This window comes from Mastomys coucha, unplaced genomic scaffold (genome assembly GCF_008632895.1).
Source record: "Mastomys coucha isolate ucsf_1 unplaced genomic scaffold, UCSF_Mcou_1 pScaffold12, whole genome shotgun sequence".
Taxonomy (NCBI): domain Eukaryota; kingdom Metazoa; phylum Chordata; class Mammalia; order Rodentia; family Muridae; genus Mastomys; species Mastomys coucha.
In genome coordinates, this window is record NW_022196894.1 from 22461730 (window position 1) to 22478301 (window position 16572).

Consider the following 16572-nt stretch of genomic DNA (forward strand, 5'->3'; position numbering starts at 1 on the left):
GATGTTTACACTCAGATGCCAGAAGCAATAAAGCCATTATTTTAGCTGGTTCTTCTCCAGTACAAATTGGGAAGGGATTCATCCTCCAACATAGTCCATGGGTATCTGGTCTGGTTTTGATGTAGTCTCCAATCCAATTAGTTGTGGCCAGAGTTCAAAATTACCTGTTAGACAGCTGTGGCAATATATTTATTTAAATAAACAAACAGCTTCCAAAGGTTCTTCTCTTGAATAGAACTGAGTGTGGAGGAAACTTCCCATTTTACATGCTCCTCCATCATAGCCTCCAAACTTGATTAAATTGAATGTTTTGAAGATTTAAGACTCAGGTAAACAAAAATACTTTCAGAAAACCTACATTCAATGTCTCATTTAATAATGGAAATTTCTGCCAACTTAGTTCTTTTTGAGCTTTGGCTTTTCTATAATAATAGGAGAAGGACAGCAAAGATAAATTTCCTCTGCCTTTGTTCTCTGAAAAAAACAAGCCTTCTGGAAGTAAAGGCCCTGGCAGAGGGCGTGAAGAGGAGGGAGGCAATGAGAAGCAAGGTTTAGAGCAGGCACTAAAGAGAATCAAGAACAGGATGGGAAAGATTTTCTTCAACAATGCTAGGTTCCTGTGTTCCTGGAAAGAGGAGGGGTATATCCACAGACACTGGTAGTTATTAAAGAAACTATGCAAAGGAAAAGGAGATTCTGCTGCATAATTTCACTTTCCTCAGAAATAGGGAACAGTGTTCTATGCGGATGAGGAAGGCTGGTGAATGAGACACCAACGCTGTGTAGATGGACTATTGGAAACATGGAATGTGCACATCTGCTAAATGATGCTGCTGAGTCTCATGACAGGATGTCATGATCAGATCTGTAGTTTCCTTTCTTTCTCAATACTGTGAACCAATTCTAAGCACGTTGACACTATCTCTAATTTAAGGTTAGCAGAAAAACAGTATGAAATACAGATGAACAAATTTTAGCAGAACGTTCATTGTTGTGACTTCAGAAAATAGAATACATAGGTCTCCACGTATGTCTATAAATAGAGACTTCAAACAGATGGCATCAACGCGTAAGCCTGTCATTATCAGAAACATAGGGATTTGGCCTTGAGCCCAAGGGAAAGACTACTGCTTTATTTCTACATATATGTAGCCTTGCCTTACTAGTCACAGCAGCACTAGTGACCTGAAATTCTCTCCTGGCCTAAGACTGCCTCTTGTCTACTTTAGAATTTAGAGAAACAGAGAGCAGCATGATGTAGGCTAGAGTCAACGTTTGCCTGCCAAGGGCTGAACTGCAGCTGCCCTGTCTCCGCTCAGATCCACTAAGAGGAAAATGTCACTCCTTGTGAACAATGAGTGAAGCATAGACAGGATGACTCTTTCTTGTAAAGATCCAAGAAGTTTCCTTCTGGAACTTAATCATAGTAGTATCTGAGAGGTCTGTGTAAATATCTAACCTTCTGCAATCTCTTCACAAGGCTAAAAGATGATGGGAATGAATATATCTTGCAGTGCAGGTTATCCTGTGAGGATGTGAGGCTGGGGAGGTAGTGGGCTCTGTTGAGTGGCTCTCAGTGGTCAGAGGACCAGGGCGGGGGGAGTTTCGAAGTCAGGGCAAAACAGATTTTAGCCCTGTTTCTCCTTGGCTGTGTGTCTTAACTAGGTCTATAACAAATAGAATAGACACTCCCAGTTTCCTATTGCCTCTTCTCTCGGACTGTAGATCCTGTTAGTGTTTAGATTGCACTTTGGATTTATTGCAATGATTGGATTTCTTTTTCATACTGTCTACTGGAAGGACAATATTGTTAGCTCAGCACCTTTGACTGCAAAGGTCATAAGGCCTGGAGGACAGTATTGTTGTCAGCCTTGTCCTGTCCACTGCAGTATTATGCACACATGCTTACCAATCTGAAGGTGAGTATTGTTAGGTAGTGTTTTGGCTAATCTATGCTTCTTAACTAAAGTAGACTCTAAAATGAGATTATGATTTTAAGAGATCACTACAGGGGCCTGCCTTTACAATAAAATCTACATCTTAATAGCTTCTATAAGGGAATACAAAATAAGTTCCTCCTTTCACCAATGATAAAAGCAGTGTTCAAAGAAGCTGAGTGGAGGCTGATGTACCAAGACCCTAGCAAGGAAGTCTTGCTTTCTTGGTGTTTCGATATTTTATTCTCTCTGTTAAGAGGGAATCCCACATAGGTAGAAAATGTGCTTCTAAACACATGCATGTCTGGATATATGTGACAAGAAACCTTTTGTTCATGTACAACATTCCTTCAAAGTTGCAATATACTTTGAAATATATGAATTTTTTTATTAGATATTTTCTTTATTTACATTTCAAATGTTATCCCCTTTCCTGGAGGATATATGAACTCTTAATATATATATATACACTACTTACCGATTTTTTTGAAAATGGGATGCATTACCACAGCAATGAATACGTTAGTGCTTTTATTACTTTTTAAAAGCTTTCATATATAATTTTTATTTAATTAAAATATATTATGTTTTTCTCCTTTTCCTCCCCTCAAGCCCTAACCCCATATTACCCACTTCCAAATCCACCCCACATTTTGATCATTGTTGTTATGTATTCATGTAAATGAATGAATCACAGATACAGCCTGCTGAGTTCAGTTTTGCCTATTTGTACATTAGACCATTGGTACTGAATAATCACTAAAGGGGCTCCTCTCTAGGGAAGTGCTCTTCTCCCACTCAGCAGTTGTTAAATTGCTTGGAGTTCTTAGTCTAGTGACTGGGCCTGTGCCTTCCTCCATCAACATTGGGAGGTCAAAGGTTCCTCTTCAGCAGCCATGTTGTGATTTCATGGGTGCAGCTGGTATTGCTACATGACACAACCTCACATCAGACTTCTTGGTCTCCTGTCCATTACATTTCAAGCTGTTTTTAAAATTCTTGATAGTAATTTTTACTTTTTTTTTATTAAAACATAACAAATCTATAATGTCTCCAATATTTAAGGAATTTAAATAATAAAAAATAAAACATCAGATGTAAAATAAACATTCAGGCCTTAATGTTTCAAAAGGAACTTTTTACCTCACTTTAAGGTTGCTGTTTTGTAAACATTTGTCTTTAGCAAACATATAGAAATCCCTTTACTGAGAAGCATTCAAACTCATTGTCAATGTGGACCAATTTCCTTGTCAAAAAGTACAAGTTAACTTTATGCTCTGTGAAGTGATGGTGCACATGGGGCTGCATAGTGTCACCAAAGGCTTAGGAATGAAGGGCCTTTAAAAGAATCTGTATGTGAGCAGTATTGTTGTATGCTAGATAGGACTGACTTTTTCCTTTCGTAGGAAATAGTATGAAGCATCTTCTACCTTATATTCTCAATGCCTGAGCTATCTAATGTTTGGATAAGGAGATACTGGAGAACTGCAGACTGCTGCTGCTTCTCAGCTTATTGTATGCATATTCTTTTTTTTGTTGTTGTTTTTGTTTTGTTTTGTTTTGTTTTGTTTTTGGTTTTTCGAGACAGGGTTTCTCTGTATAGCCCTGGCTGTCCTGGAGCTCACTCTGTAGACCAGGCTGGCCTCGAACTCAGAAATCCACCTGCCTCTGCCTCCCAAGTGCTGGGATTAAAGGCGTGCGCCACCACGCCCGGCTTTGTATGCATATTCTTAAGGCAATGTAAATTATGCTTCTCCTAACATACATGTTAGATTTTTCACATATGGTTTAGGATGCCATAGATTGTGATTTCCAAGCCTGGGAGCAGGACTCAGGAGACCGTTTTGATAACTTTGAGGCAACTCTTTATGATAGTAGACTATTTTGAAAAAGTCTATCTTTTAAAACTGCCATTTTTTGAAACAAAGTATTTTCCTAGCACTTTGCCTTTTGAATAGTCAGGACTCCAAGCATCATACAGTTCAGTGAAGAAGATGCCACCTCATACATAGCATCATGAATAGAAGCAACCCTGCCTCCTGACTCAGTCAAATTTTCATTGTTTTATTACACTTTAAATGTACTTATTCTGTATGCTCATGAACATGTGAAGTGGCATCCATGAAGCTCAGAGGATAACTTGTGATGGCCTACCATGTTTGTGGCAAAAATCAGACTCAGGTTGTCAGGCTCAGCTGCTAGCACCTTTTCCTGCTCACTTCTCTTGCTAACTCTACTCTTGGTGCCTATGGACTTCCCAAAAAGTTGTAGCGCTCAAGCAGTATGAGTTTTTTTTATATTTTTCTAAACATAATTACCATGTTCTCATACAAATTCACCTCTCTGGCCTGTATTTCCGCATCTTAAACATGGAGCTGATCATAGATCCTATCTCCTAAGGTTGTGAGGAGTATTAAATGTGTAAGACTGCACCCTTATTCTTTGAGGTCTCTACTTTTTATTCATAAATTAATTCATTTAACTTAGTATATATGAATGGTTTGCTTACCCATATATCTGTGCACAACATGTGTGCCTGGTGCCTTTAGAGGCCAGAGGAGTGCATCAGATCTGGAACTAGAATTACATATGGTCTGTGAGCTGCCATATGGTTTCTAGGAATAAACCCTGGTCACCTACAAGAAGAGCAAGTGCTTTTACCCACGTAGCCATCTCTCGAATTCCCAGCATCTACTTTTTTAATGTCAGTTTCTGAGAGATTGAAACCATTTAGATAAACTAGCACCATCATTTCTTTCTTCATGTTAAAAATACAGATACATTCATAATGATCTCAAGCATCATGTATAGTGTTTATGGTTCTTATCACAATGCCTACCACAATAGAGTATTAGTGCTATTATTGGTGAAGCATAAGGTACCATATTTATAGCTGAAAAGCACCTATACCTATCCTTTCTTATTACTACACTGTCAAGCAAACAGTCTCATAATTCCTGCTCTTTATTTGAGAAAACCTAGAGGACTTTCCATAGAGCACACAACTAAAATACCTAGATTGTGGTGTATTGGTTTTTTTTTTTTTCTGCATTTTCTGTAGTCTTCACCTAGTTCTCAGATTTCCCTGGTTTTATAATATCACATAGCATTTCTAATATCTACTTGAGTCTCCTAATGTCAGTTTTAGAGGACTTTTTAAAGTTTCAAATCTTCTAAGTCCAAATTTCTAATGCTACTAATTCTTAAGTGAATAGTTTTTATACCCCATGGAATGATTCCATTAGTGAAATCATTGTACATGTCCAACTCCTATAATTCTTTGTATTACTTCTTTGACATCTGCACTTTGGAAATTTCACTTCTGCCTTTATATAAGACGTTTCACATCAAACCAAGGCATTTCTCTTTCCCTTTTAATGAATATCAATCCTTGACGCTGGAAAGATGGCTCAAACTTTAAGAGAATGGGTTGCTTTTCCTGAAGACACAGGTTGGATTCCCAATACTCACATAATGTCTCACAACTGATGTTAACTCCAGAAGAGGATCTGATGTCCTCTTCTTGCCTGCGTATGCATCAAACTGGCACATTGTACACATACGAAACATATACAATTAGAAAAATTAAAATCATTGGTGACCTATATTTTCCACATATAGCTTTTAACACTATTGCCAGGACTTAGACTTTGCTCATACCCCTACTCCTAATTTCAAGGATTACAGAGTTTCTGTTAAGAGGTGATGATGATGGAAAGGAGAAGGCCTGCCTTTGAGAGTCTATTGGTATTAGTTCACTCTCCTTGAGGAAGCAGTTTTTCTTAGTCACTGATTGTTGGAGTAAATCTTGTAGTTATACATATTTGTGATATTACTACTATTTTACCTGTGGAAGAACTTTATATAAATTAGTTCTTTGCAGGAAGCAGAACCATTTCTTTTCTTACATAATATCGAGCATAATTTGACACCTGGACTACCAGACTCCACAGTAGAGTCAAAGCATATAATACCTTTGTCAAACATGAAGAAGATTTGAGAAGTTATACTATAGGGAGATAGTTTTATAACTAAGGTTTTTGTTTGTTTGTTTGTATTTTCAGTGTGCAGTACTCTTCACTTTTACTTCTGTAAGTCAAATTATCTTTTAAGACTTGATCAATACACTAAGTTAACAAGCACTTATTGAGGACCTGCCATGAGCTAGAGACATTGTATGTGCTATACGTAAAACCCAACTTGTAGTGGCATTTTCACTCACTATGTTCTGTGCCATGATAAAGCAAGTGCTAAGGGACAGTTGCAGTTCCTTTGTGTTCATGTTGGAAGCTCAGAAAGGCAATTGTTGGCGAGTTGAGGAGGTCTTTGAGAACTCTCTTCTAAAAGATTATGATGGTGGCTATAGTCTGGAAGTATGTGGAATGGAGAAGGAAGTACTTTTCTGGGAAAAAGTGTGCTGAGACTCAAAGTAGTTCAAGCTATCCGAAAAAGAAGGGACAGGTAGGAAGGACAGTAGCTTTGTGGGTAGAGTCTGTCTTCCCTCTGGTTATGTGTGACTGTGCCCTCTATGAGGTCACAGAGAAGGTTGAGGCCAGCTACAGGTTATGTTCTAGTGGCTAGGTCAGAGAATTTTCCACAGTTAAGCTAGGCAGTGGGCTCATGCCAAGTTGGCTCAAGGTCCTATAGTTTTATGAGTAAGATGTGTATAAAAGATTGGTGTTCCGGCTTTTGGAAGAATTTGAAGGGCTTAGAAAATGGAGTAAGTGGAAAGAAAGAATGTATCTGAAAGAATGCATTGGTAATGGTTCAGTGCAGTGCAGTGACTTTGTATATTGTGCACCCTGTCCTATAGGCTGCTGGGGAAAGTAGGGGCATGCCTGAAGAGGAGCACTGGAACACTGAAGGTTTGTGATAACAAATTGCTTTGGAGAGGTAACTTGTGATGTGCTTAAACTGGAGAGGCCTTGTTTTGTGAATGAAAGCCGGTTGTGTCATCCTTATGGACCCAAGTAGTAATAATTCAGATAGAATGTGGGACAAAGCCCTTCTGATTTAGCACTTTTTCAGCTGAAGCTAATTCGTTCTTATGTTAGGAAGTTATACTTAATTTTTTCAAATGATAACTGACATTTTTCAAGAATGTTCAATGACTTTCATCAGTTAAATCTCTCATAAGAACATGGTAGATTATCATTTCTCAATAGTTTACAGTTAGGGAAATTGTAACCGAAAGGTATAACCCAAAGTTCTGATTGGGTGGACAGATGTGGACTTTGAGCCAAGACAGTATGGCTTAGATGATTAAACATGAATTGGCAATTCAATATATACTTAAAAATACTGATACTCTCTATATACTAGGGAAGAGTGATACTGGGCCAAGATATCTCTCTCTCTCTCTCTCTCCCTCTTTCTCTCTCTCTCTCTCTCTCTCTCTATATATATATATATGTATCTATATATAGATATATAGAGATATAGATATATATATAAAGATATAGATAGATAGATAGATAGATGATAGATAGATAGATAGATAGATATAGATATGCACAGACACACAACACTCATACATAGACACACAGACACATACAGACTCTCTCACACACACACACATACACACTTTGCTTTTCAACAAGTCATGGATTATAATGTGGTGATGGATTGAGGCAATGCTTACCTCATTCTAGCTGTTAAACCATTTAGAAATATACTCATTTATTCCTGTTCTTACACCAGCCCTAAAGTCCTTTATCTGTAGTAATAAGCTTGTAAATGATTTCAGTTTAATTTCAGTTTTATTTTTGCTGTAATCTAATTACCACACTAATTCAAGAGTTTACTGTAATGTGAGCTTATGATTCTAATCTGGATGAAATTAGTATACCTGCTTCATCACTTAATGTAAAGAAGTAAGAAGAATGTTATGTCCTTTGTTAGGTGATTAAAAATATCTGAGTAAACATGCCCTAGGCCTCTTGAGTTCTCTGCATATCTTATAGGTAAAGCCGATAGATAGAAAAGAATTCCTGTATGACCTTTTGCAACTTTTTTGAGATTATAATTGTATCATTTCCTCCTTTCCATTCTTTTTTCTGAAACCTTTCTTGTGCCTCATCTCCTGGTTCAAACTTGCAGCCTCTTTTCTTTATGCTTTTATTGTTCATGGTGCTAGGGGTTGTTTTTTGTACGTATTAGTATCACTGTTCACTTTGTATAATATCACTTGCATATATGTATCTTCAGTGTCCTGTGAAGTCTTGGTATGTTTGTTTAAAGGCCTGTTTTCTTAGGTTTTTTGTTTTGTTTTTCTAGAAGCTCTGATATCTTTATATTTAGTATCTTTAAAATGAAATATTTGCCATTTTAAGATTAGATCTTCAAAATTTAAAGCAAAAGATTGTTCTCCATAAATAGTAAAAAAGCATTTGCCCAGCATGAAGATTGTGTGCTGCAGAGGCCTCATTGGACAGTTGGTCTCAGTGGGCACCAGACAGGACACTGAAATGTCACTGCAAGGCCTGAGTTGCTGAGCCTGCTTGGCAGCAGAGATCTGGAATGCCTTAAAATAAAAATTGCAAATGCAACAGATTTAATCAATCCTAGTATTTTTCTCTCTTATTCTCCCAGTCCCAAGTTAAAAATAAAATTCGCCTGCCTTATTTTCCTACATGCTAGTTAGTGGGATTAGCTGGAGCTCTCAACAGGAAAGCAATAGATAGAGTAGACACCATTGTGTGGTGGGTGAAAGCCCGGTAGAAATAATTATACAGTCACTCCCACTATATTACCCTTCAAAGAAACTGAGCCTAATATTCTCCTCCTAAGCAATTTAACCAACTTCTAAAATAAAAAAGTATAAGATATTATTTAGAGAATGAAATAGCTACTGTATATAATCATGAGAGAGAATTATAGCAAATTATTACACTCATTTGATAAGTGTATAAAGAGCTACATTCCAAGCTTTGTATTGAGCCTCCTCGGTAATTGTTCATTTCTGCTAACTGTCCTGTACAAAGGGCAGTTTGAAGAAGTGCTAGAAAAGAAGGATATGTGTTTTAAAAAGTTCTCCCTTAGTGCAGACTCAGTCTCTTCCCGTGCTCCATGGGATTAAGCTCATTTTGTCATCAGATGACTTTTCTTTCTTTTTTGCACTTCCAAGGAAAATGTTCATGTCTAGTCACAGAAAATAATAAAAAAGTGCAATAAATCTAGTTTACTTTCATGTGTCCATGCACATGTGTGTGTTTGTAGGCATGATTGTGACAAAGCCTTATTCTCTGTATGTATACAGCACTTCAAAACACCAGTGTTTTCCAAAGATAGGAGTTTATGCAGAACTTCTCAGAATAAGAACATCCCCAAATCCCCCAAATTGTCTACCCTCTTGACCAACAAGCTCACAATAATATTGGGATTATTTTTGATTTTCTCTAAACAGAATAAATGCATGTATAAATGTTGACACTTCAAAGATTGAAGAATTATATTTGTGTTTGCTATGATTTTATTCTCTACCAACCCCAACAAAAACAAAAGAAGAATAAAAACTGAACTAATTGAAGCTGCCCAACATAATTTTTAAGCCAGATAGCTTTTACAAGGAGTTGTTAAGATGTCAGATACCCATGGAGAAATGCTATCTATCACTGAGCAGCAGTGTTCAACAAATGCCTTAATCTCTAGATACTTCATGAAAGAAGTCATGAACGTATAGAGTAGAAGACTGTATTACCTGCCCAACCATTTGTAGGAGTGGGCCTTGGCATCCATGATGCTATAGAGAACATGCTTACACTTCGGCAATTATAAGCCCTGTCTCTCTTGAGTTTCTTCCTATTTCCAATTGATTGCTAAGAGTTAGGTGACAAAAATCATTTAGAAGTCACTGTCTGCAAGACCATCAGAATTGATCATGAAGATCAGCCTGGAAGATAATCCTGGTGATAGTGGAAATTCTTGTAATTGTTCTTGCTGGCCTTGGTGACAATGTTATAGAGAAACATAGAATTACTGTGACTCTTGATAAAAACTTGACTCGAGGACTAAACTCTAAATGTAAAGGATTCTTTAGAACACCAAGAAAGCCACAGGTTGCTTTGTTTATACATTTATTCATAACAAGGCAGTGACACATGATTTAATAAAACCAATATGAGTAAATAATTTCAAGCCATGTCTTTCAACAAGAATATAATAAAAATTTAATGAAGAAACAGTCATGACTTAAATGGTACTAATTTTGCTTCTAAAACTGTAAGAGCTAAGAGTATATTTAATAGTTAGCAGTGCCTTTCATTTGATGAGTCGTTGCAATAATCATTCAAAATGTTAAGTTCTTTAGTAGAAATCAGTATTTGTAGGTGCATTATCAAGACGACGAGGCCGTTGGGCCTTCGACTCTTAAGTAGAGTTCTATAAAGGAGGTTTGGGGGGTTACCAGAAGTGTAAAGAACTTGAATTATGATGATATCAATATGATCTGCCCTAAGTATATTTTATATATATCGTACTACCTTGGGCTGAAATTCATGTTAGACAAATGTCTATTTCTTTACCAAATTTTACTGTTATGAGATTGAATGACAGGCAGAAGTCATGCTGTAAACTGAAGTAGGGAGCCTGAGTCAGAACCCAAGTGACTCCAGTCATAAAAGCTCTCTATATCTGTGTACAGCAGCCTACATCCTTTTCTTTTATAGCTTGCTCATCATACATTGAGAAAGGGCCTTGCCACATTGTCTCACAATTTCAAAAAGTTGATCTCTGTCCCAAGCAAAAGCACACTATCTGGAATTTGCAGTGGCTTGGGCTACTTGGTTCACAGCTCATTGGTTGTAGATATTTATCTGGCTCCACCTAGCCATAAAGATGTCAGGAAGCTAGAAATATTTAGAATGGAGCATCCATAGTTTCTACCTAGTTAATATTAACAGTAGTTAGCAGCCTAGGGCATTTCCTCTGCATGTGTAGTATCATAATATCTGAACATGGCTCACAGAATCAACTAAGTAGTGCTCATAGGGCTCACAAAGACTGAAGCAGCAATCACAAAGCCTCTGCCTGTCTGCTCTAGGTCCTCTAAGTATATGCTACTGTTGTTAGCTTGGTGTTTGTGTGGTACTCCCAACAAAGTGGAGAGGATGTCTGACTCTTTCACCTGTTCTTGGGACCATTATCCCGAGCACCTTTGCAGGATTGCCTCCCTCAGGCTTTATGCAAGGGTTTGGGCCTAGTTTTATTTTATTTGTTACGTCCTGTTCAGCTGATACTATCCATGGGAGGCTAGCTCTTTTCTGAAGGGAAACAGATGAGCGTGGATATGGTGTAGGAGGAGACGGCTAGCAGGAGTTGAGGAAGGGCACTACAGTCAGGATATATGTATGCTTCACTGTAGGCTTAGGTTTTTTAAAACCTACTTTAATAGCTGTTCACAAAAGCTTTGATCCCCCTTCATACCCACTGCTTAAAGGTGGGGGAGGAAAGCTGGGCTATAGGACAATGGAGATGTGGACATGTTTAGAAGTAGCTCTTTGGGTGCTTCCCATCTTCATTGTTAGGATACCAGCAGTCCAGTTCAAAAAGTGTCACCAAATGGGGAACAACAGTGGTGGCATGATCCGCATAGCAGCCAAGCCTCCACCAAGTCAGCATGAGTCAGCAGGAGGGACTGGGAGGAGTTCTTTGCCATGCCTCTCTCAGCAAAGACACAAGACCAATGAAGCATTGCATGACATACAATGCAAGTGCCCCGTCACTGTCTCTTGGGTCCTACTTATACTCTCTCCAAACATCACACGTCCTACCTTAAGCCTGCTTCAGCAAACATCACGTGAGTCTGCATCATATGACACAACCAGAAATTTCCTCTTCACTTTACAATGGACCTGAATTTTTGTCTCAATTTTGGTTTGTTTGTTATTCATATTTCAGTGCTGGTAGTCGATGTAGAGCCTTGGGAATGTTAGGCATGCTACTGAGCTGTGTCTAAATATACAGAGATTCTCTTTAATTTTTTTTTCTGGCATTCATTTTAACCAGAAAAAGAAACAAATACAGTTGAAGTGTCTCTGAAAAAAATACAACAATGAGCTATGTGATTTCCATAGTCTTCTAAGAAAGTCCATTTGTCTTGAGCTTAGAATGAACATTTAACTTAAAAGGTGACACGTGTGACTCTTCACATGATCTTACCCAGAGGACGATCAGTACTAACCACTTATTTGTTTTATTCTTTGACTCTTCTTCTGGTCTTCCCTTATCTAGGACCGTGGTAAATGGTATGGTATTCTCAAAGTAGGTGAAGCTACCTAGATTTCCATTTAAAAGTTCAAGTTGGAGAATTTCAAACACATGTAAATATAGAAAGAATATAGTGTATGCACTAACATGACAGCTGAACTGGACTCGGTAATCAGTGTGCTCACCCTTACTTTAATGAAGGTCATCTGACCTCTTGTCAAGCAGAGTTGTGGATAGTGACACATTTCTTGCCTTTGAGAGACAGGGCTAACAGAGCAGGAAGCCAGTGAGCCCCTGGTCACAATGCTGAGGAAGGCTTGAGAGAAATGGGGAGGGCAGTATTGAAGAGGATCTCTTGGCTAAGATAGAAATATCCATCAATGTTTTGGAGAAGCTTTTAACCTGAGATGAAACACTGAGAAGGTCCAGTCCCTTATGGGCTATTTTCTGTTGGAAAAGGGAAAGCCTTATGTTCTTCATGTGTGTTGAAGCGATTGTGCTCCCATTTAAAAGTTTAGTATTTCCTTCTAGTGAGTCAGATAATAAACAGAGATACCTGAGGCCTGCAATAGGTCCACAGTAGGCAAAGAAGTTTCTCCAGACTTTATGGCCAAAAAGATTCATCCCAGCTGTTCCAGATGTAAGCCTACAGCATCCTTAGGCCCATGCAGTAGCCTCCAAAGGTCCCTAGGCCACTTTACATCACAAACTCAAATAAAAGGCATATAGAGTAGCTGTACGGCTTCCTCACGAATCTCCTGCAGCATTTAATTAACAAATGTTCCTCAAGTGCTTTGGGCTCCCTGTTTGGGTAGATGTGACTGAAATGCAAAGTACCTTTCGTGCCTTATTTATTGCTCCAGCGAGCACGCTATATGCTGGCAGCATTTATCTTCATTTTAATTTTATCTCCCACAAATATAGGCATTAATTTAAATCACATACAGAACATAACAGTTTTTATAGAGGCAAACTTATTCCAGCGTGCTGCATTTTAATATCGCACTTTACCATCTTTTCTCACTTGATGCAAGAATAGTATCTCTTCCTGCTTCAGCATTTAATCTCAGGACAACAGAAACTTTGACTGTATATTCTTGCTTTCAAACTTTATCTGCCTCACTGCCTGGCTGTTGCTGACTGAAACTTTGTGCTTTGAGCACAGGTAGAAGCTTCTTCCATTCTGTAGCCCTTTGCCTTCCTAATTCCTGATCTGGGGGTGGAGAATGGAGGTTACAGGATCTGACAACTACAGGTGAGCCCACCTGCACCTCTTCTAATAGTGACAGACAGCAGAGAGCCCTCACTCCTATAGTACATATTTCAAAGAGGCTCTTGAGCATTGTCCATGCCTGCTCTGTTCTTTTATTCAAAGGAGGGTTTTCTGTCTTACTCATCTCAACTCATGAAGCCATCTGATGCCACTTGAATCTTTTTCCTGAGGGAACGTGTACTCAATGGGATCCTGTGTTTGACTCTGAAACATTCCAGTTAGCTCTCAGACCCTCAGCACGGATGCTTTCCACATCCTTAATTTGTTGCTTGAAAAGCTGCAACTTTCCCTAGTTAAGTTTTACACAACTGCCCCTGATAGGCGACCTGTTCCCAGAAGTCAGGGACTCTGAGGCAGGAACAAGAGCCTCAGCAAAGAAGGCAAGGTTTCCTGAGTCACTTCAGGCTCTCTCTCTCCAGGGGCCTTCTTCCCAGTAATTTGTACCAAAGAGAATGTCTAACTTGTTTTCCTTTCTGCAGGCCACTGGATATCTAGCCTTGGCTTTTGGATTGTTTGCTTATTTTTACATTTAGTCTGCTTTTAAAAATGTACTGGCAACTCTTGAGTCCCCTGTTTTATTCCCATCTCTTGTTCATTTTGTAGATGCAGAAATAAGGTCCTGAGAAGTTTATTTTCCCAAATCACAGAGCCAGCATGTGGCAGGCCCAGAATTTGTGGACTCTGTCCACCCTAACTAATGTACTTTTGGAAAAGCTCTTTTCAGCTTGAAATCTTGACCTCTTGTTTGTTGCTGACTCTTCCCAAGCCTTTCATTTTTGTGCTCTCAGGTGGATTTTATCTGTGGTAAGAACATGGTTACCCTGGAAACTCACCTGTTAGAACAGCAGTCCAAGCATAGCACCATCACCCGGTTTATTAAAGCAATGTTGCTAGTGACACAGACTTTTGATTGAAAGATGCTGGGACTTGGATTCTTACCATGTCTTAAGCCATGTGGTACTAAAGCTAAATCTATATTTCTAATAGAAACAAAAACATATTCTTGATCTGCTGGGTTTGGTTTAGAGGCTTAACTGGGTATATCCATTTGGCCTATTGGTTTATGCCATGGGTGGAGCTGCCTATGCAGGAAAAGAGGTCGAGGACACTCTGCTCTCCTCTGACTGCATCTATACCCAGCCCAAAGCCTGATGACACTGGCCTTACTTGGATCTGCTGAGGGAATTTTATTTCTTTTCATGCTTTCAGTTGAACGTTATATTTGGTTCGGGAAAGTCATTGTTCTCCCATAGACTTTAGACCTTCAGAGACTTCCCATGCTCCAAGAATTTTCTTGGGTTCAGACTAAATGACAAGTTGACTTTAAATTTCATGAGCTGAACAATCAGGTCTATGTGGCAGAGTTTTGTCTGGTAGGACCAGCTTGCAAGAAAGTACCAGTGGTTTGTGAGCTTATACCTAAAGCAAGTGGCAGGCCTGTAATACACTGAGCCCTTTACATCTGTATAGCATGGCAACATCACTTGCTACCTGGTAATGGCCATCAGGCTCATATTACTTATTCTTCACAAACAGTAAAGGTAGAGCTAGAGACAGAGTCCTGCTAACCTACAGGGATATTCATGGATGAGTTTGGACACTGTACAGCTCTATGCTCATGTCCACTTATTAGTGTTCCAGTGTTTGCTTCTCACATCTCAGAAAAGTACCAGAAACACTGCCTTGAACTCACTGAAGCTGTTGCAGTTGTCCAGATCCTTATCATCCTGCAGACTTCATGTGCCTTGTGTCAAATGATGGGAACGGGGGAAGAGAAAAGAGAGACTGCCTCTCTCTGTGTCCTGGAGAGTAATGGTGCTGTGTTTATCATCACTGACCAGACTTCCAGACATGGTGTTTAGGTTGGTAAAGAGGATCACACACCTTCAGAGAACATTCTGCTTTCTGTGATAGCCTTCAACTTTCAAGAAAACTTGAGATCCTCATTCGGGGACTGAGGATGTAACTCCGTAACTCTATTCAATCCCCAGCATTCCCTGCCAGACTAAAAGATTGCTAACTGTCTCTCTGATGTTCCACTCTTGGCTTAAGTTTTCTATCTGTATAATATTTAGTCACCTTTTACTTTTTCATACAATTCATCTGTAATTGTTGAACTTGAACTAAAGATTTAAATTCTGTTATCTGACTGTATCAAATTCTCTATTGCTTAAATGAATTGAGGACTAATATGTAATATATATCCTTCCTTATTTAAATCTCTGTGGCATCTGACTTGTATGTATATTTGTGTATACATATTTGTATCACACAATAATATGTTTAAAACATGAGAAGGAAATACAAGTGACTTACAAGTGAGTTATAAATCTTACAACTTACTTGCTAAATGTTGTAAGCTTTGGGACCATAGGATCCTTTCTCTATATCTGTACATGTACCTAACAATTCTATGATGTGCCTGTTTGATTGGCATTCTGCATGTATAATTTTTTTACAGACATTTTATAAATTTCTACATAAGTGTTGTTAGTGGGTTTTCTGTCACTATACCAATATGCTTGAGAAAAGCAGCCTATGCAGAGGAGTTTAAGTTTATCATAGGTTGAGTCTATTGCTTGGCACCTGTTATGACGGTGGTATAACATCATAGAGAACACATGGAAAAATAAATGCTTACTTCATATGCCTAAAATGAAACTAGAGATGGCACTTGAGCCCCAGTATGCCCGACCCAGCATATGCTTTCAAGCATGACCTCATTCCATATGCTCTGCTGCCAAATGGCTCGCCTAGCAGCAACATCCTTAGGTTCATGCTTTAATATGTGCAATGTTTTAGGACATTCTAGATCCAAACTATAGCATATTGTAGGTATATTAAAATGTGCAATTTAATTTATATTTATCAATTTTATAGGTATCATTATGTGTGCCATAATATATATGTATGTGTATATTATATATAATATGTATATGTATATACATATTTATAGACTTGCAGTATATATGACAATGTAAGACTCACCATATTTATAAAGATACAAACTGTAATTTCCTTCCTCTCTAGATCCTTTCCTTCCTCTCTGTCCAAGTGTCCCCTGTCACCTTACCTCTCTACCCTGCTCTCTCTTCCTTCCCTCCCCCCTCCTTCTTCCTTCCTTCCCTCCCCTCCCCTGTCCCTCTTCTCACCTCC

The 16572-nt window shown here is 38.6% G+C and overlaps 1 protein-coding gene across 10 annotated transcripts in view; it reads left to right on the forward strand.

The window, feature by feature from the left end:
* The window catches only part of Lpp (LIM domain containing preferred translocation partner in lipoma), a 590384-nt gene that overhangs the window by 313238 nt on the left and 260574 nt on the right, over positions 1–16572 (forward strand). Inside the window, exons 1-2 of one of the 10 annotated variants that reach the window (XM_031363541.1) lie at positions 6495–6657; positions 6751–6802. The exons of the other annotated variants lie outside the window; for them this stretch is intronic. Of the exons in view, the coding sequence (XP_031219401.1) occupies positions 6653–6657; positions 6751–6802 (57 nt within the window). The 5' untranslated portion in view covers positions 6495–6652. Of the gene's footprint in view, positions 1–6494; positions 6658–6750; positions 6803–16572 lie in introns of those variants that run through there. 10 annotated transcript variants of the gene reach the window in all.